Source organism: Pelophylax lessonae, assembly GCF_965119305.1.
Source record: "Pelophylax lessonae genome assembly, chromosome: 10".
Classification (NCBI taxonomy): domain Eukaryota; kingdom Metazoa; phylum Chordata; class Amphibia; order Anura; family Ranidae; genus Pelophylax; species Pelophylax lessonae.
In genome coordinates, this window is record NC_138777.1 from 176,910,654 (window position 1) to 176,933,640 (window position 22,987).

The 22,987-nt window shown below is 43.3% G+C and overlaps 1 protein-coding gene across 1 annotated transcript in view; it reads left to right on the forward strand.

Moving 5' to 3' along the window:
- Positions 1-14,288: 14,288 nt before the first annotated feature.
- Positions 14,289-22,987, forward strand: part of SLC38A8 (solute carrier family 38 member 8) — a gene marked incomplete at both ends in the record, with an annotated part of 105,331 nt that continues 96,632 nt past the window's right edge. The window contains one exon of the mRNA XM_082270846.1: positions 14,289-14,477. Coding sequence (XP_082126972.1) covers positions 14,289-14,477 — 189 coding nt within the window. The remainder of the gene's footprint in view (positions 14,478-22,987) is intronic.

The following is a 22,987-nucleotide window of genomic DNA, read 5'->3' on the forward strand; positions in this document are numbered from 1 at the left end:
ATCCCTAACGTGGAACTATAGGCTAAAATAGAATTTTTGACTTACCGTAAAATCTATTTCTCTGATGTTCATTGACGAACACAGCTCCTGATCTTCTTAATCATTGAGTTATATTGCTCCCTACAGGAGAAGGCACTAGGCAGAAAAAAAGACTGACTAAGCATATGGTCATTCCCAGGGTGTATATTCTCCCTCTGTGCTATAGGTACTCAGTTTTGTTACAAGTAATGTCAGAAGATTACAACTCCACAGAGGGGTGGGTGCTCTGTCCATCAATAAACTTTAGAGAAATTGATTTTACGGTAAGTCAAACATCCAATTTTCTATTTAATTCAGTGACGGACACTGCTCCTTATCTTCTTAACCATTGGGACGTCCAAAGGCAGTGTCAAACATGAGGGTAGGGAACAGCAAGAAAAAATTCCATAGGCTAAACCATAGCCAACCAGGTAACATGAGCTCAACCAAAAAACAATTGGCGCCCACCTGAAAAACATTACACCCTCAAAGAGGTTCAGATCCTCTAAACTGCGGCCTGCAAAACCTTGCAGGCCAAAAGAAGCATCCGCAGATGCCAAAACATCTACTTTAAAAATTTTGTGAAAGTGTGCACTGATGACCAGGTGGTCACCTTGCAATTTTGCAACACTGAGGCCTGATGACGGAAGACCCAGGAAGCACTGATTGCCCGAGCGGAGTGCGCCTTGACAGGGAAAGGAGGAACCTGACCTTTAATAAAATAGGCCTAAGTCACCGTCTGTCTGATCTATCTGGAAATAGTCGCAGTGGAAGTCCTTTCCTAGGCCCATCCGTGAGCACAATTATTGAGTCTGACTTTCTAAAAGACTCCGTAGCTGCCAGGTACAATTCTGTCAAAATAGGAGGGGAAAGGAAACACCTTTGCCGCTCTAGACGGCTTGTGAGTGCCAAAGGCAACCAGTGCCTCCATCACAGCTTCAGTTGCATCTTCCATTTGTAAAGTCTCACATACAGACCAAATCAGTGCGTCCACAAGTGCCTTCTTGTGCCTGCTTGTGCGTGGCTACGGGTGTAGAGGAAACATCCTCATTATCTGAGAATTCAGGACACAAGGTCACAGACCCTGCAGGTTGAGCCATGTCCGCAGCGGCTGAATCAGATTCAGGATCTGAGGAGACAGATGAGGCAAGGGAAGGCAAGGAGGCGCTTTTGATAGCCGGCCGCCCAAAAACCACCTCTACCCAGGACACAAAGGACTCCAGGACCACCATCAGTGCATCAATGGATGGTTGGGACCCTGAGGGCCCTGCAGCCTCTGACAGGGGGTTAGGTGGGGAAACATGCTCCAAAGCCTCCATGGGGACCCCCACAAAAAAGTGCAAACACTGCTAAGGACAACCCCTCCATGCTGGCAGCACCACCTGGTCGCCAGCAACAGAGCACCCCACAATCCTGCATCAGAGAGGGAGAGGACCCCACCAGACTCACCACCCCACAGAAAAAGCGCCAGCAGCACCAGGATACTCTGCACTCCACGTGCGGCGTCCAGGGGAGGAAGAAACCCAGGAGTCAGCACCAGGGGATGGGAGGTGGGGGGGCGGGTTTTGGGTGTGGGTACATACTTACAGGTTGTGTTCTTGATGGGCATGAATTATGTAGGGTATAAGTGACCTGAAATAAGGACAACAGAAAGCGTTAGATTATTATTATTAATGAGGGCTAAAGGATAGTGTTCACATCAAGTTCCTCGTTGAGTCCGGAGGGACTGACGTTTTTATGATTACTGTCCAGTCCCTGTATATTCAGATATGCCTCTCAGTGTCTCCCTTAATGTACAAGTACTAAATGTTTTTATCTTGTGCCTGGAATATGCCCCTAGACTACTTGGCCAGAACTGTCAAGAAAGACATTTTGGACGTTTTACATTTGTGTGTTTATTTATATACATCTTTTCCCCCACTGCCTCCAATGAACATTGCCGCTTTAAGATTTCTTTTGCCATTGCCGCTTTTAATTCTTAATGACGCCCCCTGCCTCCAAAATAATCTCCTTCACTTCCTCCCATCCGGACACTTGACAAAGGAGTGCGCATGCCCGCCAGCAGGATGTTGCGCATGCTCCGAAACATGTAGTGATGCCCGGATACGCCCACTAAAGCCCAGACTTCCTGTGACGTCAGACGCAGCCGGACGAAGCCTCCACAGCTCTCTACAGCTCCTATGCCGATCCCACCCGGAAGTCGCTTGAGAGACCCCGGACTTCTCCCGGACGAGTGGACCGCACCAGGACCCAGAGCAGGCACCGAGCTACCTGACAACATCACGGAGGGCACCACAGTGACTGCACAGAAGTGAGTCCAGTACCGAGTCACCATAACCTGTTCTTTTTTAATAAAACTTCTTTTAAACTGCACTCCACCGGCGCTTTTTTCCCCCCTCTCTTTCATGGTTAACATTGAGCTGCTTCGCTCACCCGGAGAGCAGCCTGGAGTGCCGCCCACCCTCACCCTCCCCCCTCTACCTACAGAACAGTGGATTGTTCACACCCGGATTCCCCCTCCCCCTCCCTCCTCATAACCGAGGTCAGCCCATTACTCTCAGCTTCCAGGCACCTGAACCTTATTTATCCCACACCCCCCCCAAGGCTGCTCCAGCTAACAGCTTTTGGAAGCACCAGTGCCTTGCCTGACTATTTGCCTTTACTAGCAGCCACAATAGAGAGTAGCACCCCTTGGGAGCGCTTTAAAACATACTTTCTTTTCTTGAGTACCTATAGAGAGAGGGGGAGTATACCCTCTGGGACTACCCATAGGTGCTGTCAGATTTTTTTAAACCTGTAGGGGGCAGTATAACCCAATGGTTAAGAAGATCAGGAGCTGTGTCCGTCAATGACAGGACAACCGGAAGTGAATGGAAATCTCTGCAAATTAAGGGAATTTCTTGGGGACTTCCAGGTCACCAGTACTAGTGTTCCTATTGGAAGATTTCCCCTCTATTACTTTTCTAGGGACAACCCAATATTTGGGATTTTCTTTTATTTTCACTTTGAATGATTTCAGTAAACAGGACAAATAGAGAGGGTGAATCTCCCTAATGGGGACACAAACAGCAATAAAAACTGACAAGTGCTCTAATGCATCTCCACTCTATCCAAAACCAAAGAAAAATGCCTTTAATTATACTTTAAGCATTCAAAGCAGATAATGGGATATGCAATATCCCTCATAGAAAGGGTTTGTATGTGTTTATTTAGTTAATGCCAGGGGGGAACCATAGCATTTAAACAGTCAATCCATATGGTTTCATGTTTTCAAGGAGAAAGAAAGAGACCACTCCTTTATTATATTTATGATGGCCATTAGTGCCATTTGACCTGAGGAAGGGGCCACGCCCCAAAACATGGAGTCTCGGCTACTGGCTTATATTCCTATCTATGTCGCCTCCCACTTATCACAGTGTTGCCCACACCTTACAGGTGACTATCTCCTACTTCCGCCAGCTCGTGATGTCATTTCCAGGCGACAGATCCGGATTCCACTGCGAGGCGGCCGTCATTCCCAGGCATCTTGGCTGCTTCATCTTACCCAGATGCCCCCAGTTAGCTCCCTCGCTGGCTGGAGGACCTCCATTTTGCTCCTGTAGAATTTTCCAGCCGGATTACATTTCCATCTGGAGTCTAAATAATAATATTGATACAATCAGCGCAAACAGGTTCCTAACATACAAATGCCAGCTGAACACTAAAAGGTAAATCACTTATACCTCAAACATAAATACAATATAAAATAGTGCAGCGCAATAACATTTCTAAAATTATTTCTAAAAATAAGTTGGTAAAGGAATGTCCAAAACGCCTAGAGGATCCACGTAATCCAGTGTGAAAAAAGGAGGAAGTTAATTATTCCAGGTGACAGACCCTTCACCAGTGAAAACACACCACGCTCACCTTAGATCTATGATCTCTGTGTTACCAGCAGGTCAAACAAACTTTCCCATAAAAGGTAAATCCAGAGTCAACAGGCTCCAACTTCATCCAAATAATCAGGCTAAAAATAGGGACTTTACTCCTCCTGGGATAACTTCAATCAGGTTCCCAAAGTTATGTAATGGCATGGAGCTCTGTAAATTGTGAAGATGAATCTGTCACCCGTGGATCCCGCACCACTCAGACTGGGCGGCCCGCATACTGGGTCTCCCACAGAGGGGGTACAAAGGCGTCACTGAAGACAATTATGGCCTCCGCGACCTTCCACCTCACAGAGTCCTTCACCTCAGCGACCTTCCACCTCACAGAGTCCTTGACCTAAGCGACCTTCCACCTCAGGTGAGGTGTATATATCTATATATATATATATATATATATATATATATATATATATATATATATATATATATACACATATACACATATATATATATATATATATATACACACACACATATATATATATATATATATATATATATATATATACATATATATATATATACTCCTAAAGCACAAGTGAAAAGTGCATAAGTATATATAAAAAATGTGTATGTGTATACAGGACTACATAGTCAACCAAGTCACTTGTATGAGCTTATGAACCTTTAATAGCACAAAAAATATAAGATGGCACAGAAAACACACACAGTCTGGACATAATAAAATAAGAATACCTGTCAACAGCAAATCCCTGTAAATGCCAAATGTATAAATTATGACATATGAAATGAAAAATTGTGAAAAAGTATGAGATGTGATACTCATCTTCAAAGCTGAAAGATGGTTGGTTTGTTCAAGGATATTCCATAAAGTATTCCAAGGTTTTCTCCTTCAAATCTCCAAAGAATAGTGTAGGGATGGCCAATAGACAGGCAAACAGTGGCATCTCATACTTTTCACAAGACTATTTGCTATGCTATGAGTGAGGGTTATACACTGTAGCCCTTTCTTGGATGTTGCTTACCACGAAGATGTATAACATTTGATGCATTTGGTCTCTGGGACAAAAACTGTGATCAATGACAATAGGTTTACCTCATGTATACGCTGCTGCAGAGACCATATGCACATAATCATCAGTATATTTATATAAGAAATATGGAACTACAGTAAACCCCCGCTCCATCGCGGTTCAGTTTTTGCGGTCCCGGTATATTGCATTTATTTTTGAAATGTTATTTTACTATATAAATCATTGAAATGAAATATTTTTGTGTTTTCCATAGCTCTTGCTATGTCTCTCAGTATCTTTTATGTGTTTAAATGAGTTTCTATTGTTTTAAAAGTGTGTTTAAAGACCTTAAAATGCTTTTACATGTACAGTGACAGTAAAAAAAACATGCCTACAATGCATTTTAATAGGGTTTTTCTATTTCGCGGAATTTCACTTTTCGCGGCTGGGTCCGGAACGTAACCCCCGCAATGGAGGGGGGTTTACTATATATCTTTGTGAACTTTGCTTACTTGGACTATAGACATACATGGCATTTGGTTTCTTGGGTAAGGACTGTGTTTAGCAAATATACCACTGCAGAGTCCACATGTAAATGATCAATAAAATGTTCACACAAATCATGTGGGACTGCCAACATTGAGCATTCATCTGTGTGAGGGAGACGAAGATATTCTTTAGTCCTCTGAACAGTGAATACACCTATGTTTTACTGTCTCCTCTTGACCACAGGGATTCCATTGCTTCAACCATTTTCTTCATTTTTATGTCTAATGATCGTAACGTACCAAGGAAAGTGGAAATGCATATTTATTGTGGATAACTCTGGGTTAGGGACACGAAGATTTCATTGAGCCATCACTTTTATGGATATATCTATTTGCTTTTGAGTGTCTCCTCTTGACCCCAGAGTTTATATTGTTGTCACTACTTCATTCATGCTCATCTTTTCATCGCTACATCACGATCATATCATTGTATTCGTTTTAGGCTTTTTTCTCATCCATGAGAATATATTCCAAACCCAGAACTCACTTTATGGGTTTATATTCTCTCCCTCCATGTGTACAATTTTTCATTTCATATGTCATAATTTATACATTTGGCATTCACAGGGATTAGCCATTGACAGGCATTCTTATTTTATTATGTCCAGTCTGTGGGAGTTTTCTGTGTCATTTTATATTTTTTGTGCTATTAAAGGTTCATATGCTGATACAAGTGACTTGGTTTCAATCGCACTTAGCCCTATATACATATACACATTTTTTATATATACTTATGCACTTTTCACTTGTGTCAATAACTTTAGGAGTATATATATATATATATATACAGGGAGTGCAGAATTATTAGGCAAATGAGTACTTTGACCACATCATCCTCTTTATGCATGTTGTCTTACTCCAAGCTGTATAGGCTCGAAAGCCTACTACCAATTAAGCATATTAGGTGATGTGCATCTCTGTAATGAGAAGGGGTGTGGTCTAATGACATCAACACCCTATATCAGGTGTGCATAATTATTAGGCAACTTCCTTTCCTTGGGCAAAATGGCTCAAAAGAAGGACTTGACAGGCTCAGAAAAGTCAAAAATAGTGAGATATCTTGCAGAGGGATGCAGCACTCTTAAAATTGCAAAGCTTCTGAAGCGTGATCATCGAACAATCAAGCATTTCATTCAAAATAGTCAACAGGGTCGCAAGAAGCGTGTGGAAAAACCAAGGCGCAAAATAACAGCCCATGAACTGAGAAAAGTCAAGCGTGCAGCTGCCAAGATGCCACTTGCCACCAGTTTGGCCATATTTCAGAGCTGCAACATCACTGGAGTGCCCAAAAGCACAAGGTGTGCAATACTCAGAGACATGGCCAAGGTAAGAAAGGCTGAAAGATGACCACCACTGAACCAAGACACACAAGCTGAAACGTCAAGACTGGGCCAAGAAATATCTCAAGACTGATTTTTCAAAGGTTTTATGGACTGATGAAATGAGAGTGAGTCTTGATGGGCCAGATGGATGGGCCCGTGGCTGGATTGGTAAAGGGCAGAGAGCTCCAGTCCGACTCAGACGCCAGCAAGGTGGAGGTGGAGTACTGGTTTGGGCTGGTATCATCAAAGATGAGCTTGTGGGGGTTGAGGATGGAGTCAAGCTCAACTCCCAGTCCTACTGCCAGTTTCTGGAAGACACCTTCTTCAAGCAGTGGTACAGGAAGAAGTCTGCATCCTTCAAGAAAAACATGATTTTCATGCAGGACAATGCTCCATCACACGCGTCCAAGTACTCCACAGCGTGGCTGGCAAGAAAGGGTATAAAAGAAGAAAAGCTAATGACATGGCCTCCTTGTTCACCTGATCTGAACCCCATTGAGAACCTGTGGTCCATCATCAAATGTGAGATTTACAAGGAGGGAAAACAGTACACCGCTCTGAACAGTGTCTGGGAGGCTGTGGTTGCTGCTGCACGCAATGTTGATGGTGAACAGATCAAAACACTGACAGAATCCATGGATGGCAGGCTTTTGAGTGTCCTTGCAAAGAAAGGTGGCTATATTGGTCACTGATTTGTTTTTATTTTGTTTTTGAATGTCAGAAATGTATATTTGTGAATGTTGAGATGTTATATTGGTTTCACTGGTAAAAATAAATAATTGAAATGGGTATACTGTATATTTGATTTTTGTTAAGTTGCCTAATAATTATGCACAGTAATAGTCACCTGCACACACAGATATCCCCCTAAAATAGCTAAAACTAAAAACAAACTAAAAACTACTTCCAAAAATAGTCAGCTTTGATATTAATGAGTTTTTTGGGTTCATTGAGAACATGGTTGTTGTTCAATAATAAAATTAATCCTCAAAAATACAAATTTGCCTAATAATTCTGCACTCCCTGTATATATATATATATATATATATATATATATATATATATATATATATACTGTATATAAGGGTTGAGCTCTCATCCATATAGTAGGGTTTGTTGTGCTGATTAAAAGCAAGCAAAGGGCCATATCTGACTCATGTGTAGGCAGGTTGTAATATCTTTTAGTGACTTAGCGGCTGGCCCAGGCTGGGGGAAAGGGTTAAGTGATGCAAGTTCAGTTCCCGGGCTTTTTGGTCCCAGCCAACGCGCCTGTGCTAAAAAAGGGGAAACGCTGAGGTCCAGTTGGCCCTTGTTTGGTTCTATTCCCCCTCATGGCTTGTGGTATTGGGACTGCTACTCCTTGCAGTCTGCTGAAGGCACCAGGATTTTTGGAGGACATCCAAGTAATGGAGATTACCAAGATCACTTCATGCCTCTGCAGCTACACAACTGTAGTTAGTTTAGGAACAAAGAGGTTCATATTGAACTGTATACTGCAACTTTTTCAGTAAAGTTACATTAAGAGATAGTAAACAGTACCCAAAAAAAAATCGGGCAATTTAATTTTAAATTACATACATAGTTACATAGTTTGTCAGATGGAAAAAAGACACATCTAGTTCAAATACGCTAGTATGCTGAAAACAAAGCCCTCCAGCTGTGTGCTGTCACTGCTGTAGGCGCTTACATCTTCACTCTGTCTTTTTTCCGAGTTTCGACAGTTTGAACGGCCAGCCTCCGATGAGGTCACTCCTGCGCATGTGCGTAGGAGTTACGGCTGGGGCACAGAGTTCTGAATGAACGCCACAGTCCATTCAGAGCACAGTGCGCATGTGCCAGTGATGTCACTGGCTGCTGCTAAAGTAAATATCTCCTAAACGGTGCATGTTTAGGAGATATTTACTGTACCCATAGGTAAGCCTTATAATAGGCTTACCTATAGGTAAAAATACACCACGTGAGTTTACTACCACTGTAACCATTATGAGCCTGGTCTGAAGTTATTCAAAGGGGTGCATGTGGGTTCTGGCGTATCTAAAGTACCAGGGTCTGTATAGTACAAAGAAGACAAGAAGAAGGAGTGTAGTTGCTAAGTGTAACCAGACCCAAGCTCCAGACACTAAGTAAGCACTCATTAGGCATGGTACCTGGTAGAGGTACCAAGGTCCTCTGGTAGAAAGGGGGTTGCTATCTGGCTCTCTACCTAGCAGTCGGTATCCAATAGCAACTGGATCTGAACCCACGTTACAGAGATCTATGGCCTGGTCATGAGGTATGGGAAGGAAGGAGTTAACGCCAAGGTGGCGTATCAACATTTAAGCATTATTTCCCAGTCATGAGAATGAATGGCAATATTGTCTGGTGAGTGTTTACTCTTAAAGTGTTTGTAACCGATCATCTTGTAAAACAACTCATTCAGTTCGAAAATAGAAATCAAAGGCAAACCATTTTTGTATATATAGAAAAAACATAAATACCTTTTTTTCCCTTTTTATAAATTATCACATTTCCTCTGTTCTCAGCAGCATAAGAGCTATGGGGAGGAGAAGCAGCAGCACACCGAGCTCCACAGTGAATGGCTGTGCAGCGGGGGCGTGTCAGGACAAGTCTGATCATTGGAAGAGAGTACACTGAGTTCCCAGTATAGCTAGAGAACCGACCACGGTGTGCTCTCCTGCTTACTGTGGTCAGTTTTTAACCATTTCAGCTCTTTGGGCGTACTGTGTACCTCCAAAGAGTGAACCTTTGATCACAAGCCGATGGCAGCAGCAGCCATCAGCTTGTGTGGGTTTTGTACAGTCGGCGACCGGCTTCAAAGTGACAGTGATGTGGCAGCTCCAAAGCTGCCAATTACTTTCATACAGCCAGCTGCGCGTTGCCACTCTGTGGTTCCTGGGCTGTCCCGTGCTTATCGACAACCAGGAACACATTCGCCGGTGGGGAGAGATAGACTGCAGTGAGATCAAGATAAATCCAGGCCTCAATCTCACATGCAAACAATAAGAACTGGAAGTGATGTCACTTCCGGTTTCATATACACCATTTCCTGGCCAGTACAACCAGGAGACACATCTAACCAAGCCAATGTGTGCTTGGTTAGATTGTGTGAAGGGAAGGGGAGATATTGGGGTCAATTAGACCCCTAATGTCTTCAAAAAGAGTACCTATCACCTGCACTTTAAAATTAAAACAAAAGTTGCCAAAACCCACCGTAGCCTCGCTCACCTGCACAAATGCAAATGCAAGCCCAGGGTGTGTACGTAAACCATGGTCGCATCCCACGTGACATATCACCGTGACGTCAGAGCAGTGGCGGCTGGTGCTTAGTAATTCGGAGACGTCAAACCAATGCGCACGCACCCCCCCTGCCCCGGTCGGTCAGTCAGTTGGCAGACGACACGTTCCTCCCCCGCGACACATTCCTCCCCCCACGGTCTGCCTCCTTACCTCCTCCTTCCTCCTGTCCTAGTCGGGGAGTGCTGGTTGGATGAGCCATGAGCTGCTGTCCTTCTCCTCCAGCCGTGTCTCTTCTGCCTCTTCCTGGCCACTGGCCAATAAGATCTTTTCTCCTTTTGGCCAATCGGGAAAGGGGGAAAAGGGGAGTCAGTGTGACAATAGTGAATATTCATTCGCTATTGTCACACAATGGGTGGGCTCAGGGCCCCCAGCCCACCCTTTTTTGAAGCCTATTAGAGCCTCTGGCTCTAATCACGTGCTTCAAAAAAAAAAAAAAAATCCCCTATTAGAATCCATGCGTCCGGCACCCTGCATGTAGATTAGGGGGCAGGACGCATGGATAGGGGGGGGCGGCGCCGCTGCGCCCCCAATGGATGGGCCGCCCCTGCGTCAGAGTAAGAACAATAATTCTAGCACAATAGCTGGTACTCTAATTTGATGAGCTGTAATGGCTTTTAAAGCGTCACCTACGGTGATTTTTGGGCAGCAAAGTTTTTGCCGATATAGCGGGAGCAAGCAATTTTAAAACATGGAATGTTAGGTATCTAATTACTTCATGCAACTTCATATTTTATATTTTAACCAAAATTGGGTATTAAATGGTGTGGTTTTGCACTAAAATTAATTTTATTATATTATTTCCAGAATATTTGTATTTATTAAATAGTTGCGCAAATATCATGTGAAACAAAAATTTGAAACCATCACCTTTTTATTCTACAGGGCCCCTGCTTTCAGAAAATATATAATGTTCTAGGGGTTTATGTAATTTTATTGCCAAAAAATAGGATTTTTACATGTATGTGACAAATGAAAAAAAAATTGCTCTGGAGCCAAACACAAGGGATTTCACATAAAGGAAGAAATACAAAGAGAACAGGAGACTTTCTCATGCAAGCATGTAGCACCCCTCCTAGGTAGGTGCTAGGAAAAAGCATATATGTGGCCCTGTCTGCTTATCAGGGGGAATGGATCTGTTAGCTAATCTGTCACTTGCTTCCAGGTGTGGCCTGTTGAGTCTGGAGAGTCTCCTCACTGTATCCAATGAGGGACCTTGTTGGACAGTGGAGGAAACCTAGCCAATAGCGCACCAGGGTTTATGGCTAACCAAGTGGGCGGGGATTGCCGCAGTGCTCCCTGGGATTGGAAACAAATCTGGAGGAAGCATGTGACAGAGTGTCTTTTGGCGTGAGCATCAGTCCCAGGAGGAGGTGAGGGCTGTCTCTCTTCCTGCTGAAGTGTAAAGGTGGTCCGGGCAGTCAGCCTAGGGGCCAGAGGTTGAGCTGGGCTGCAGAGGATCCAGAGCGGATCTTCTGGAAAAACAGTGTCGTAAGTACTTAAGGCATGCCTAGGAAAGGGGACCACTCCAGAGAGATGAAGGGGGATCCAGGAGCCAGCTAACCAGGAGAGTACAGTAAAGGGGGTGCCAAGTACTAAAGCCCTGAAGTTTGGGGATTAAAGGGGGCACCAGGAAGGGCCATGAAGTGTTCAGCGATACAGATTGCACTACAAGTCAGCTACCCTAGGAAGGAGTACCTCAGGGGGCTCAAAGGACTTTTTCTACAGTCAGAGGTGAAGTCATAGTAAGCGGCCTAGCCGTGACCAGCATTAGACAGCACTAATCAGCGTCAGCAAGCGTAAATCAGCATTAACCACTTTACCATCGGAGGATTTTGCTGTCTTACGTCCAGGCCACTTTTTGCGATTCGGCACTGTTTGACTTTAACTGACAATTGCGCGGTCGTGCGATGCCATACCCAAACGAAATTTACGGCCTTTTTTCCCGCACAAACAGAGCTTTCTTTTGGTGGTATTTGATCACCTGTGCGATTTTTACTTTTTGCGCTATAAACAAAAAAAGCATACATTTTGAAAAAATAACAATATTTTTCACATTTTTTTATATGAAATTCCCCCCAAAAAAATGTAAAAATCAAAATTTTTTAAAATTTTTGCCCAATTTGTTTTCTGCTACCTATGTTTGGTAGAATAAATCACAATAAGCGTATTTTGATTGGTTTGCGCAAAAGTTATTGCGTTTACTAACTAAGGGAAAGATTTCTGTCATTTTTTTTTTTTTTTTTAACGAGTAATGGCAGCGATCTGCGATTTTTTTTGCGGTACTGCGACATTGCGGTGGACAGATCGGACCCTTGACTGTCATTTTTGACACTTTTGAGGGTACCAGTGACATTACTACAGTAATCAGTGCTATAAATATGCACTGTTACTGTAAAAATGACACTGGCTGGGAAGGGGTTAATTTTATTGGAGAGAGAGGGGTTAATGTATGCCTGGTGCTTACTAACGTGTGTGGGGGGAGGTGACTGAGTGACACAGGGACAGATCGCAGGTTCAGCTATGCTGAACCCTGTAATCTGTGACTGTCTGTCACTTAGGAGATCCGCCCGCTTTGTTTACACAAGCGGGCGGATCTCCAAACTTGATTCCCCGACGATCGGGGAAGAGCGGCAGCGATCGCCGCCGCTCCTCCCCTGGCCCGACTCCCGCTGTGACTGAATACAGCGGGAGCGCGCCTCCGGCGGCGCGCGTGCGCCGCCCACAAGGGGAGGAGTCCAGCGACGTAGGTCTACGTCGCTGGACGGGAACGAACCACTTTGCCGAAGTAGAGCTCCAGTGAGCGGTCGGCAAGTGGTTAAGCAGCATTTTTTTGTAGAGTCCCTGCCTATTTGTGCATGGTTCAATTGTTGGAGTATCCCTTCTCCTATCCAAGTTCTCAAATAAACCTAAAAACCCAAAGAAACCGGACTGGTTCTTGTCTGAGGTATTCACACTTGGGAAACAAGCTTAAAGGTACTACTGTTGCTAGCGTTAACCCAGGGGGACCCACACTCAGCAGCTCCCTTGGGAGTAGTGCTACAAGCACATTGTACCGCAGGCACATATCAGAAATATGAAGTGTTGGGGTAACAAATGCTTTATGGGAGGGGGACCTGCATAGTCACTGTGGTGGTGGATATTTGGTGTTTTATCTACAGTGCGAAGAAGTGGAGCATTATTTCATCACACTTTTATAGACTTTTGTTTTGTCATTTTCTGATGGACTTTGTTCATATTAATATATTCTTTTTATCCCTTTATTATTGAGTTTGCTCATTGATCTGTTCGGTGTGAGAACATTTTGATTGTGTTTTTCTTTTTTGTGCGCTTTTGTGGATTATTATTTGATTAGTATTGATAATATTTCATCTTGTTTGGTATATTAAAATGATACCTCCAGGTGCGGGAAATGTGACTGTGTAGTGTATACAATGATTATTATGATGGATGAACAAACATGTGAAAACATTGCTTGTTCGTGTAAAATCACAGAAATATTCCAGCTCTAAAGATTGAAATTTGTTGCCATATTTAGAGAAATAAAAGCTAAAAAATCACATAATCGCTACTTTATGCCAATTGCTGGAATATCTACCATGTATATTAAAAAAAATGTTTTTTCCCTAAAATGAGACAAATAAATCCATAATGTGCAAACTGTATAAGTGGCACTTTAAATTCCCAGTTGAATGTCAGCATATTAGATTTGTCACCATGGCTAGACATTTCTGTAAACAGCTGATAATTTCACAGATATCCATTTTTAACAGGAATGTAATTTGAATAGAAATGAAATTGGCACAATGAGGAAAATCCCACTTTCCTAAGAGCTAATAGATGTGTTTGCAGAGAGGTCAGCTGCAACCAGTTCTAATCTCACACACTGTGTTTCAGTATCTCACACCACCCTGAGAGGGGACTAACCCTGGAATCCTGCTAATTAAATTGTCAGCACTTTTAATGTTGATTAGTGAAAATCCTGATAGTTATTGAAGAGAGGGGACCCCCGCTGACTCCTAGAGACAGGACCTGGGGGGAGATGATTGGGGGGCGGGCGTCTGAAAAGGCTGCCCTGGGAGTTCAGGGGTTAATTCTTGCCAGCCCAATTAACAAAAAGGCCAAGCTAGAGCTGAAAGAAGGGACATCCTCATGCTTGGTGCTCCAGGCTTGCACTGAGCCACTGTACTTTGGTGGGCATTTGGGATGGAGGAACTGGCTAGAGAGAGCATCAGCTTGCTGGCCAAGCCTGGTGGGGAATGTGGAAGCCCCAATCTGTCCTCCATGGGAGCTATTTTCATCATGTTAAAGTCTGCGCTGGGAGCTGGGCTCCTCAATTTCCCATGGGCATTCAACAGAGCAGGTGGAACTCACGCCGCTGTTCTGGTGGAACTGGTAAGTAAAGATCTTCTGCACCCAAAATTGGCCACACACGTTACAATCTGAATGTACAGCCTCTTACGCTTAGAACTATACAGAAAACGATCAAGTGGGCAGACTTGCGTAATCGCCAAAATAATGAAAATTGGATGAGTTAGATGCCTTCATTATATCCAAGCAGATTGTAAGGCTGGCCACATAATTTACAATCTGACTGTATGTTCTGTCAACTTTAGAACTATAAAAAAAGCCATTAGGCGTGTAGACTTCAATAAGATCTAATGTGGTCTTAAACATTTAACTTTTGAATCTGTTTTTGGCTTTAATTAGATTATAAAGATGATCACACACATTATAATCTGATTGTACAGGCTGTTCATTTTTGAACTGTGCAGAAATCAAAGTGCGCAAGACAACATTTTATTAAAATTGGATGTGTGAATCTGTGGCTCATTAAGTTTGACACTTTTATTAGAATCAAGCAAAATTGTAAAGTTGGCCACACATGCTGTTTTTACGTATGTCCATAAGCTGTGCAGACTAGACCCAGTGTGGGTCAAGACATTGGATGAAAATGTGTAAATCGGTTCGATACATTTGATATTTTTCATTAGATTTTTTTTTTTTATATCCAAATTTCTTGACAGTGACACAGATATATAAACTATTCTATGCACCATTGTTCCCACTTATTAAAGTTGAAGTGCGTCAGTGCAATGTTAGAGGAGCAATCCACAATACTGTACCTTTTTTATATTTGGATGCAATAGTGGGGGGGGGGGGGGGAATTCAGTAAAGCTGCTTTTCTGGCATTAATCGCTCTTGTTCATCATGTATTGCGCCACATTCATGGAGCATTTGTGACACTTCTGGTTCTGACTGCGACTCATGCACCAAATTCAAGTAGTTCTAAAATGTGCCACTATTACATTGTGACGCAATAAAGTGGAGCTAATTAACCACTTCAATACAGGGCACTTTCACCCCTTCCTGCCCAGGCCAATTTTCAGCTTTCAGTGCTGTTGCATTTTGAATGACAATTTTGCGGTCATGCAACGCTGTACCCAAAGAAAATTTTTAATATTGTTTTTAGACGGATAGAGCTTTCTTATGGTGGTATTTAATCTCCACTGGGTTTTTATTTGTTGCTAAACAAACAAAAAAAGTTTTTCTGTTATAAGATTTTGTAAATAAGTTATTTTTTTCCTTCACTGATGTGCACTGATGAGGCTGCACTGATAGCCTGCACTGATGAGCTGAGATTGAATAGGAGGCACTGATGGGAACTGATTTGCAGTTCTGATAGGCGGCACTGATAGGCAGCACTAATGAGGAGGCACTGACAGGCATCGCTGATGGGCACTGAAGGGCAGCACTGATGAGCACTGACATGCATCACTGATAGGCACTGAAGGGCAGCACTGATGAGCACTGACATGCATCACTGATAGGCACTGATGAGCACTGACATGCATCACTGAAGGGCAGCACTGATGAGCACTGACATGCATCACTGATGGGCACTGAAGGGCAGCACTGATGAGCACTGACATGCATCACTGATAGGCACTGAAGGGCAGCACTGATGGGGCTGCACTGATAATCAGGGGAGAATAAAAGGGGTGCATAAACTGCGCTAACCAATAAAGTGTATAAGCTGCTGACACAAACCACTGACAAAAAGGTTGATGCAAAGGAAAATAAAATAAAAGTGCAGCGCTAATGGGTGAGGAACGGCAACAGTTCTCAATACAAACAAATAAAATGATCACATATGTAATTTTATTTGTTTGTTTTGAGAACTGTTGCAGTTCCTCACCCATTAGCGCTGCACTTTTATTTTATTTTCCACTGATAATCAGGGCACTGAATATAACTGCAGGTGTCCACTATGAGGAATGCCACTTATCAGCTCTCTCTTCACGCACTATCAGCGTGAGGAGAGGAATGCCAATAACCAGCATTTCCTATTTACACTGTGATTGGACATAGCTAATCACATGGTAAAGAGCCTACGTCATAGGCTCTTTACAATGATCAGTGATGTAATGTGTTTGAGGGACACAGCGCACCCCCGATCACTGCGCTGCGCACAAGCTGTGCATTCTTCTATAGGCCGGGTGGGAAGGTGTAAACACCAACTCTCTTTTGGTGTACAGAGAGAGAAATTAGTGCAGATAGATTCTGCAAAAGTGTCCCACCAGCATTCTAAAAGTGGCGCAGCATGTGCAAAATTAAAGTACAGGTCCATGAATTTGGCACATGCTGCACTACTTTTACAACAATTGAGAGACGCTTCAGTCTTTATGAATGTCAGATAGTATGTTCTTCCCATGCAGGTTTGTAAGTTTAAATGGAAACCTCTTTCCCCAACACACAAACACATAATGCGGTTCTTTTAAAAAGATCGGGCCATGCAGAGATTTAATATCAACTAAAGGCAACTTTTAAGAAACAGATGTACGCCTACCATTCCAGTATCTCATGTCTTCGAACTTAGTGGTGCTGCATATCTCTAGCACAGCCTGCCTTTAGTTTAGGATAGAGCTCTGATGAAAGGTTGATTTTACATTCTAATTACAACATGTGTCCTTCTACCTGGAAATGTGCAAGATCCAACCTGTTCTACTGGCCATACACAAGTTGGATATACGTTTTCCAGCCTAAAAATAATTGCATGGACCAAGACAACCTACTACCAACAACTGATACATTTTGTATGGCAGGGATGGTGGTAGGTTGCCTTGAGATGTTCAGTTCCTGCAACTAAAGACAGGTTGACAGTGGTTGTGAAATGGGAAATCTGACATTTGACACTTCCTTGAGATAGTTGGGTGTCTTCTTTTCAGCTGCATCATCTGAGCATTGAACTGATTGGGGACCACTCTGCTCTATCACACAAGTGTGGGGGGAATTGTTGCTATAAAAAACGTATTGCATGTCAAAAACCCTTTTAAAATACATCTGTAGTGAAAAAATCTGTAGACTTCCACTTCTCAACTCTACTTCTGAAAAATGCTGATTTCCTGCCTGTCATGTGGATGCTTTGATTTGAAGAGTCACTGACCTGGAATGAGAATTGGAATTTGGACACTTTAATGACACTCATGCGCTGCTTGTTTGTTCTGCGACAGTGAATCAGATGTGTTGTAGCCAGAGACAGGCAGGTAAAAGACATTGTCTGAATGAAGCCATTAAGAGCAACCAGTATTTCTTTCCTGACAGGTGTACTTGTCGCTTTTAGGCTGGGCTCAACCTAGCTGTGTCTGCAGCTCACAACAGGGGTCTGGTGCGTCCCTGTTCTCCGTTTCAGGTGCGAATCAGGTCTGAATTTTTGCCTGAATTTGGACCTGAAATGGACCAGAAGATGCACAGGACCATTGAGAGCCGGTCACACTCTCTTGTCATGTGAATTGGATGCGGCAAAACCCAGCCTTGGGCAGGGCTGTGTTGACTTGCCCATGAGGCCAATTGAGCTGGTAATCAAAAAGGCTTGGTGAAGGGCTGCACTGAGGCTTTTGAAGGTTCATACTGGACACACTGGGGCTGATTCACTAAAACTGGAGAGTGCAAAATCTGAAGCAGCTATGCATGGTAGCCAAAAGGCTTCTAATTTCAGCTTGTTCAATTAACCACTTTACCACCGGAGGATTTTGCTGTCTTACGTCTGGGCCACTTTTTGCGATTCTGCACTGCGCAAATTCAACTGACAATTGCGCGGTCATGCAACGCCGTACCCAAATGAAATTTACGTCCTTTTTTCCCCACAAATAGAGCTTTCTTTTGGTGGTATTTGATCACCTGTGCGATTTTTACTTTTTGCGCTATAAACAAAAAAAGAGTGACAATTTTGAAAAAATAACAATATTTTTCACATTTTTTTTTTTTTTTTTTTTTTTTTTATATGAAATTCCCCCCCAAAAAAAAATTAAAAATCAAAATTTTTTATCATTTTAGGCCAATTTGTTTTCTGCTACATATTTTTGGTAAAAAAAAAATAGCAATAAGCGTATTTTGATTGGTTTGCGCAAAAGTTATTGCGTTTACTAACTAAGGGGATTTCTGTCGTTTTTGGTGTGTTTTTTTTTTTTTTTTTTTTTTTTTTTTTTAACGAGTAATGGCGGCGATCTGCTTTTTTTTTTTTTTTTTTTGCGGGACTGCGACATTGCGGCGGACAGATCGGACCCTTGACTGACATTTGACACTTTTGGGGGTACCAGTGACATTACTGCAGTAATCAGTGCTATAAATATGCACTGTTACTGTAAAAATGACACTGGCAGGGAAGGGGTTAATTTTATTGGAGAGGGAGGGGTTAATGTATGCCTGGTGCTTACTGACGTGTGTGGGGGGAGGTGACTGAGTGACACAAGGACAGATCGCAGGTTCAGCTATGCTGAACCCTGCAATCTGACCCTGCCTGTCACTTGGGAGATCCGCCCGCTTGTGTTTACACAAGCGGGCGGATCTCCAGACTCGATTCCCCGATCGCCGCTGCTCCTCCCCTGGCCCGACTCCCGCTGTGGCTGAATACAGCGAGCCTCCGGGGGACTGTCTGCCGACGTAGGTCTACGTCGTCAGACCTACAAGAGCCACTTTGCCGCAGTACAGCTCTAGTGAGCAGACGGCAAGTGGTTAAGCTTTGACAGAGAAAAAAAAAAGATTTTTCACTCTCCAGTTTTAGTAAATCAACCCAAATGTCCTCAGGGCAGCTCAGTGACACTGAGCCATTGTACCTCTCACAGAACCACCTCTTCAATAACACGAAGCCTGTCAAAGGTGCAGGTTCAGCATCAAAGCTTTGCTGGCGACTGCACCTGCCCATGTCTGGTGCAGTGGCTTGGCAGGATTATTTTACCAGGCTCAGTGTCCCTAAAAAAGAGGAGCACAAATGGGTGCTTTGGGGGGCATCCAGCCTCAAGATGGTCCTTTAGTCGCTGGGCTTTTTTTTTATTCTTTTTTTTTTTTTTTAATGGGTTTGCATTGCCATACAAGTCTATGGGAATGCAAAAGTTGGGGGGGGGGGGGTGTTACAAAAATGCAGCACCTGCAACCTATGCTGCTGGCGGTGCACATTGACATTTTTGCCTTGGGTGCTAAAGGACCTGGTCGAATGCACCTGTCAGTGATATTGAAATCATCTCAAACAGATGGCTGGTTCATCAAAAGCCAGACAATATTCACTCCATGTATGGCCAGCTTAGGGAAGATATAATGATCTGATACATTACTAAGGAGGGGATTGAGGCTCAGTCTAAAGGGTCCTCCTAGGGGGTGATATTAAATATCTTGCTTCTGAAACCAGGAGGACATGCTTTAATTTACTGATCTAACTATTTGGAAAATCTACATGCAACCTGACTGATCCTTCATTCCTACTGTGGAAGTAAATTAGTTTCACCCAAAAGTTCACATTTGGCACCTTTCAGGGTGAGGGGGGAACGGGTACCCTTCCCCACTTCCGGGAGACAGCGCCGCGGTTCTTGCCCTAAAGTATCAGCAGACACCAGAAATAGGTTAAGACAAAAGAAACCTCCCCTTCTCCAAAACATGGGGGGGGGGGGGGCAGTGTTCTGTAGTCCTCCAGAGATAGGTAAGAACAATATCACTCACTATGCAGCATGGGGAAAAGCACATGAATTATTAACTGACAGCAGGTATTTTTTTCGCACCCCTCAAACAGATATAATAAAAAAAATTCTCTGGTATATTTGACAGGCCAAAAGGCACCACGTGCAAGCATGTCATTGTTGGGGTTTACATACCCTTTAAATTATACATGAAGAATAAATCTTTAAAACAAGTTCTATCTCAAAGGGCCAGGTGATTCACAGCTCAATGGAACCTTCTGCATTTATCAATGTAATGCAGTCAATTTTGCCTTCTTGTTTGTTTGGCCGCTGATTGAGGAACATTTTCCGACATGTCCCTTAAAAAGAAGTCGATCAAATGATCGACTTCTGTCAAGCAGGGACAGCCCCACACTGATAAAACTGATGCCTCGTACACACGCATCGATTATTGGCCGGGAATTTTTGGGCCAACGTCCAATCGGCCGATTTTCGGCTTGTTAGTATGATGCTTTCGACAACCGACTCCGACTTTTCGGCCAAATAAAATCTGGTGTGCAGGCTATAAAATTTTTGTTGGCCGTCAACACAACGGCCGATTTTCCGTCGGTCAGTACAAATTTCGGCAGACAAAAATCTGATGAGCAAGACTGGGCATGCTCAGAGAAGAAAAAACACACGGAAAGTAAACCAGCACATGACATCACTTCTGAAGTAGAATTTTGTTGGCCGAGAAAATTCGTGTGCAGTCTAGGCACATTCCAACCAACAAAACACCACTCTGGACAAAAGTCGGCCGATAATCGTTGCGTGTGTACGGGGCTTGAGTCTAGTCCCTGCTTAACCATCCAAATTCCGATCAGTATATGGCCAGCCTAGCTTTCCAGAGCGCTTCCCAACAGACATAGCAGAAATAAGTGGAAATTTTTTAAAAGTAAGGAAAACCGCCCTCTTAGACAGATGTCCGATGTAGAAAAAGGATTCATTTGAAAAGTTCCCCTCTATTCCTGTGACAACTAAGAAATTTTGGATTTTCTCTTATATCCAGTTTTGGTTGTAATAGTCATCACCAGCACAAAAAGAGACATGGACAGCAATAAAAAACCTTTTCTAACTTTGCCGCTCTATCAAAATCTAGAGAACCTTAAATAAACTAGTATCTGAAGCATCATGCAAAGATTTATGCTAATCCTATCAGTTTTGTTGCATCTTACAGTAAATTGTATTCTATGAACATATATCGTTTGCTTTTAATCTTATTGTGGTTCCTAAAATCTTGCCCAGCAGTGCTGACAAAATAAAAGCAGCACTAAAGTTGTTTTTTTCTTCTTCTCTCCCATTTTTTTTTTCTGCCCCAGAGGGCACACAGCTTAATAAATGCCAATGTTTGTTTAAAGGAGAAGTATAGCCAAAGCTAATTTGGTTATAATTCTCTTGTAGATTACAGGAATGCGGTTAGTTCTGCACGCCCGTGATCCATTTTCAGCCATTGTCGGCTGACATCACAGAGCCAGTCCAGGCTCTGAAAAGAATCTGAAAATTTGGTTGGAATCTGCCCAGAAGCCTGGACTGACAGCTAGCTCAGCCTCTCAGCAATCTGCTGTCAGCCCTTCCTGCCCTCTCGAGTGAGTCCGGGGTGGGGAAGGGTGACAAAGAATACTGACTGATCAGCGGTCTTTGATCGCTCTGTTTTCAGTTCAGAGCTGGCGGGGGACAGATGAAGCATTAGATCGATGCTGCATCCACCTAGGTTAGTAAAATTTTTTTTTTTTTTTTTTTTTTTTTTAGAAAGTCATTACTTCTCTTTAAAATATGTCAATTAAAATTCTTGCATAGTTTCTGTTATGTTATTGCCATTAGAATGTACTTTCTGTATAATAGGGTAATGGGGTAGTACCATCTAGTGACCAAGTGGTAAAGTGCCATTCATCCCCTTTTTTTTTTTTTTTTTTTTTTTTCTCACTCTGGGATGGTCAGAAGTAACAGATTTCTGGGAAATTTTAGTTTCTCTTCAGACTGCAAGGAAGAAGCACATGTCTGCATCTCTCCACCAATTGCATATTTAATAAATCTTCAGACTTCATCAAAATCTTGGTTATTGATCGTAGGGGAGGAGTTTACATTGTCCGTTAGACTGCTAGCTCTGGGATACAGTAAGCCATTAGCAGAACACCTTTTGATGGATTGCTTGGGGGAGAACGGCTGAACTGGTTTAAGGCAGCCAGTGCAGCCAAGCTGCAGGATAGGCCCCTAGAAAGAGGCAGGGAAAAGAAGGAAACTGGATGGCCAGGAGGATCCTGGTTGGCTTCTTGATACATTTTAGCGATGTGCACCACTCAGGAGAGTGACCCATGTGGAGAACAAGGAATAGATCAGCAGGACCTGCAGGGGGGTGAAGGTGCTTATAGCATATGGGCCCAGACTGTACTGCCTGTAGCCCAGAGAGGGAGAGAGAGGCTTGGGACTTCTGCTGCTTGACTGTATTGAGAGCCAGTGTACGGAAATGCTACTACTAGAGGATGAAGTTCAGTGTTGCTGTAACACGTGCTGCTGAGAGCGAGAATTACCAGAGACTGCCTGCTGCTAATTTGCGATGCAGGAGGAAAGCTGCAAGAAGACTTTGCTACAGGGAGCCCAGGTGGAGAGAGACTGGCCACTGTGAATACTGTGTACAGAGCCTGCTGCTGTTCCCACTGCTGGAGGAGTGAGCCTGAGAGATGTGTGCTGCTGTATAGAGACTGTCTGCTGCTGCAAAGAGCTAGAACAACATGCTGTGCTGTTGTTTCAGAGCTGAACCCGTTTTCAAAGCATTTTAACTTCCACTTACTTACCACTTCCCTTTACAACTGCAGAGAGCAGGCTAGAAAGGGAGGACCTTTCTGCTGGCCACTGAGTGACCGCTTGAGACAAAAGCTGGTGATACCAGTGGTTAGAGGCCCTTGGCCACTACTTTGG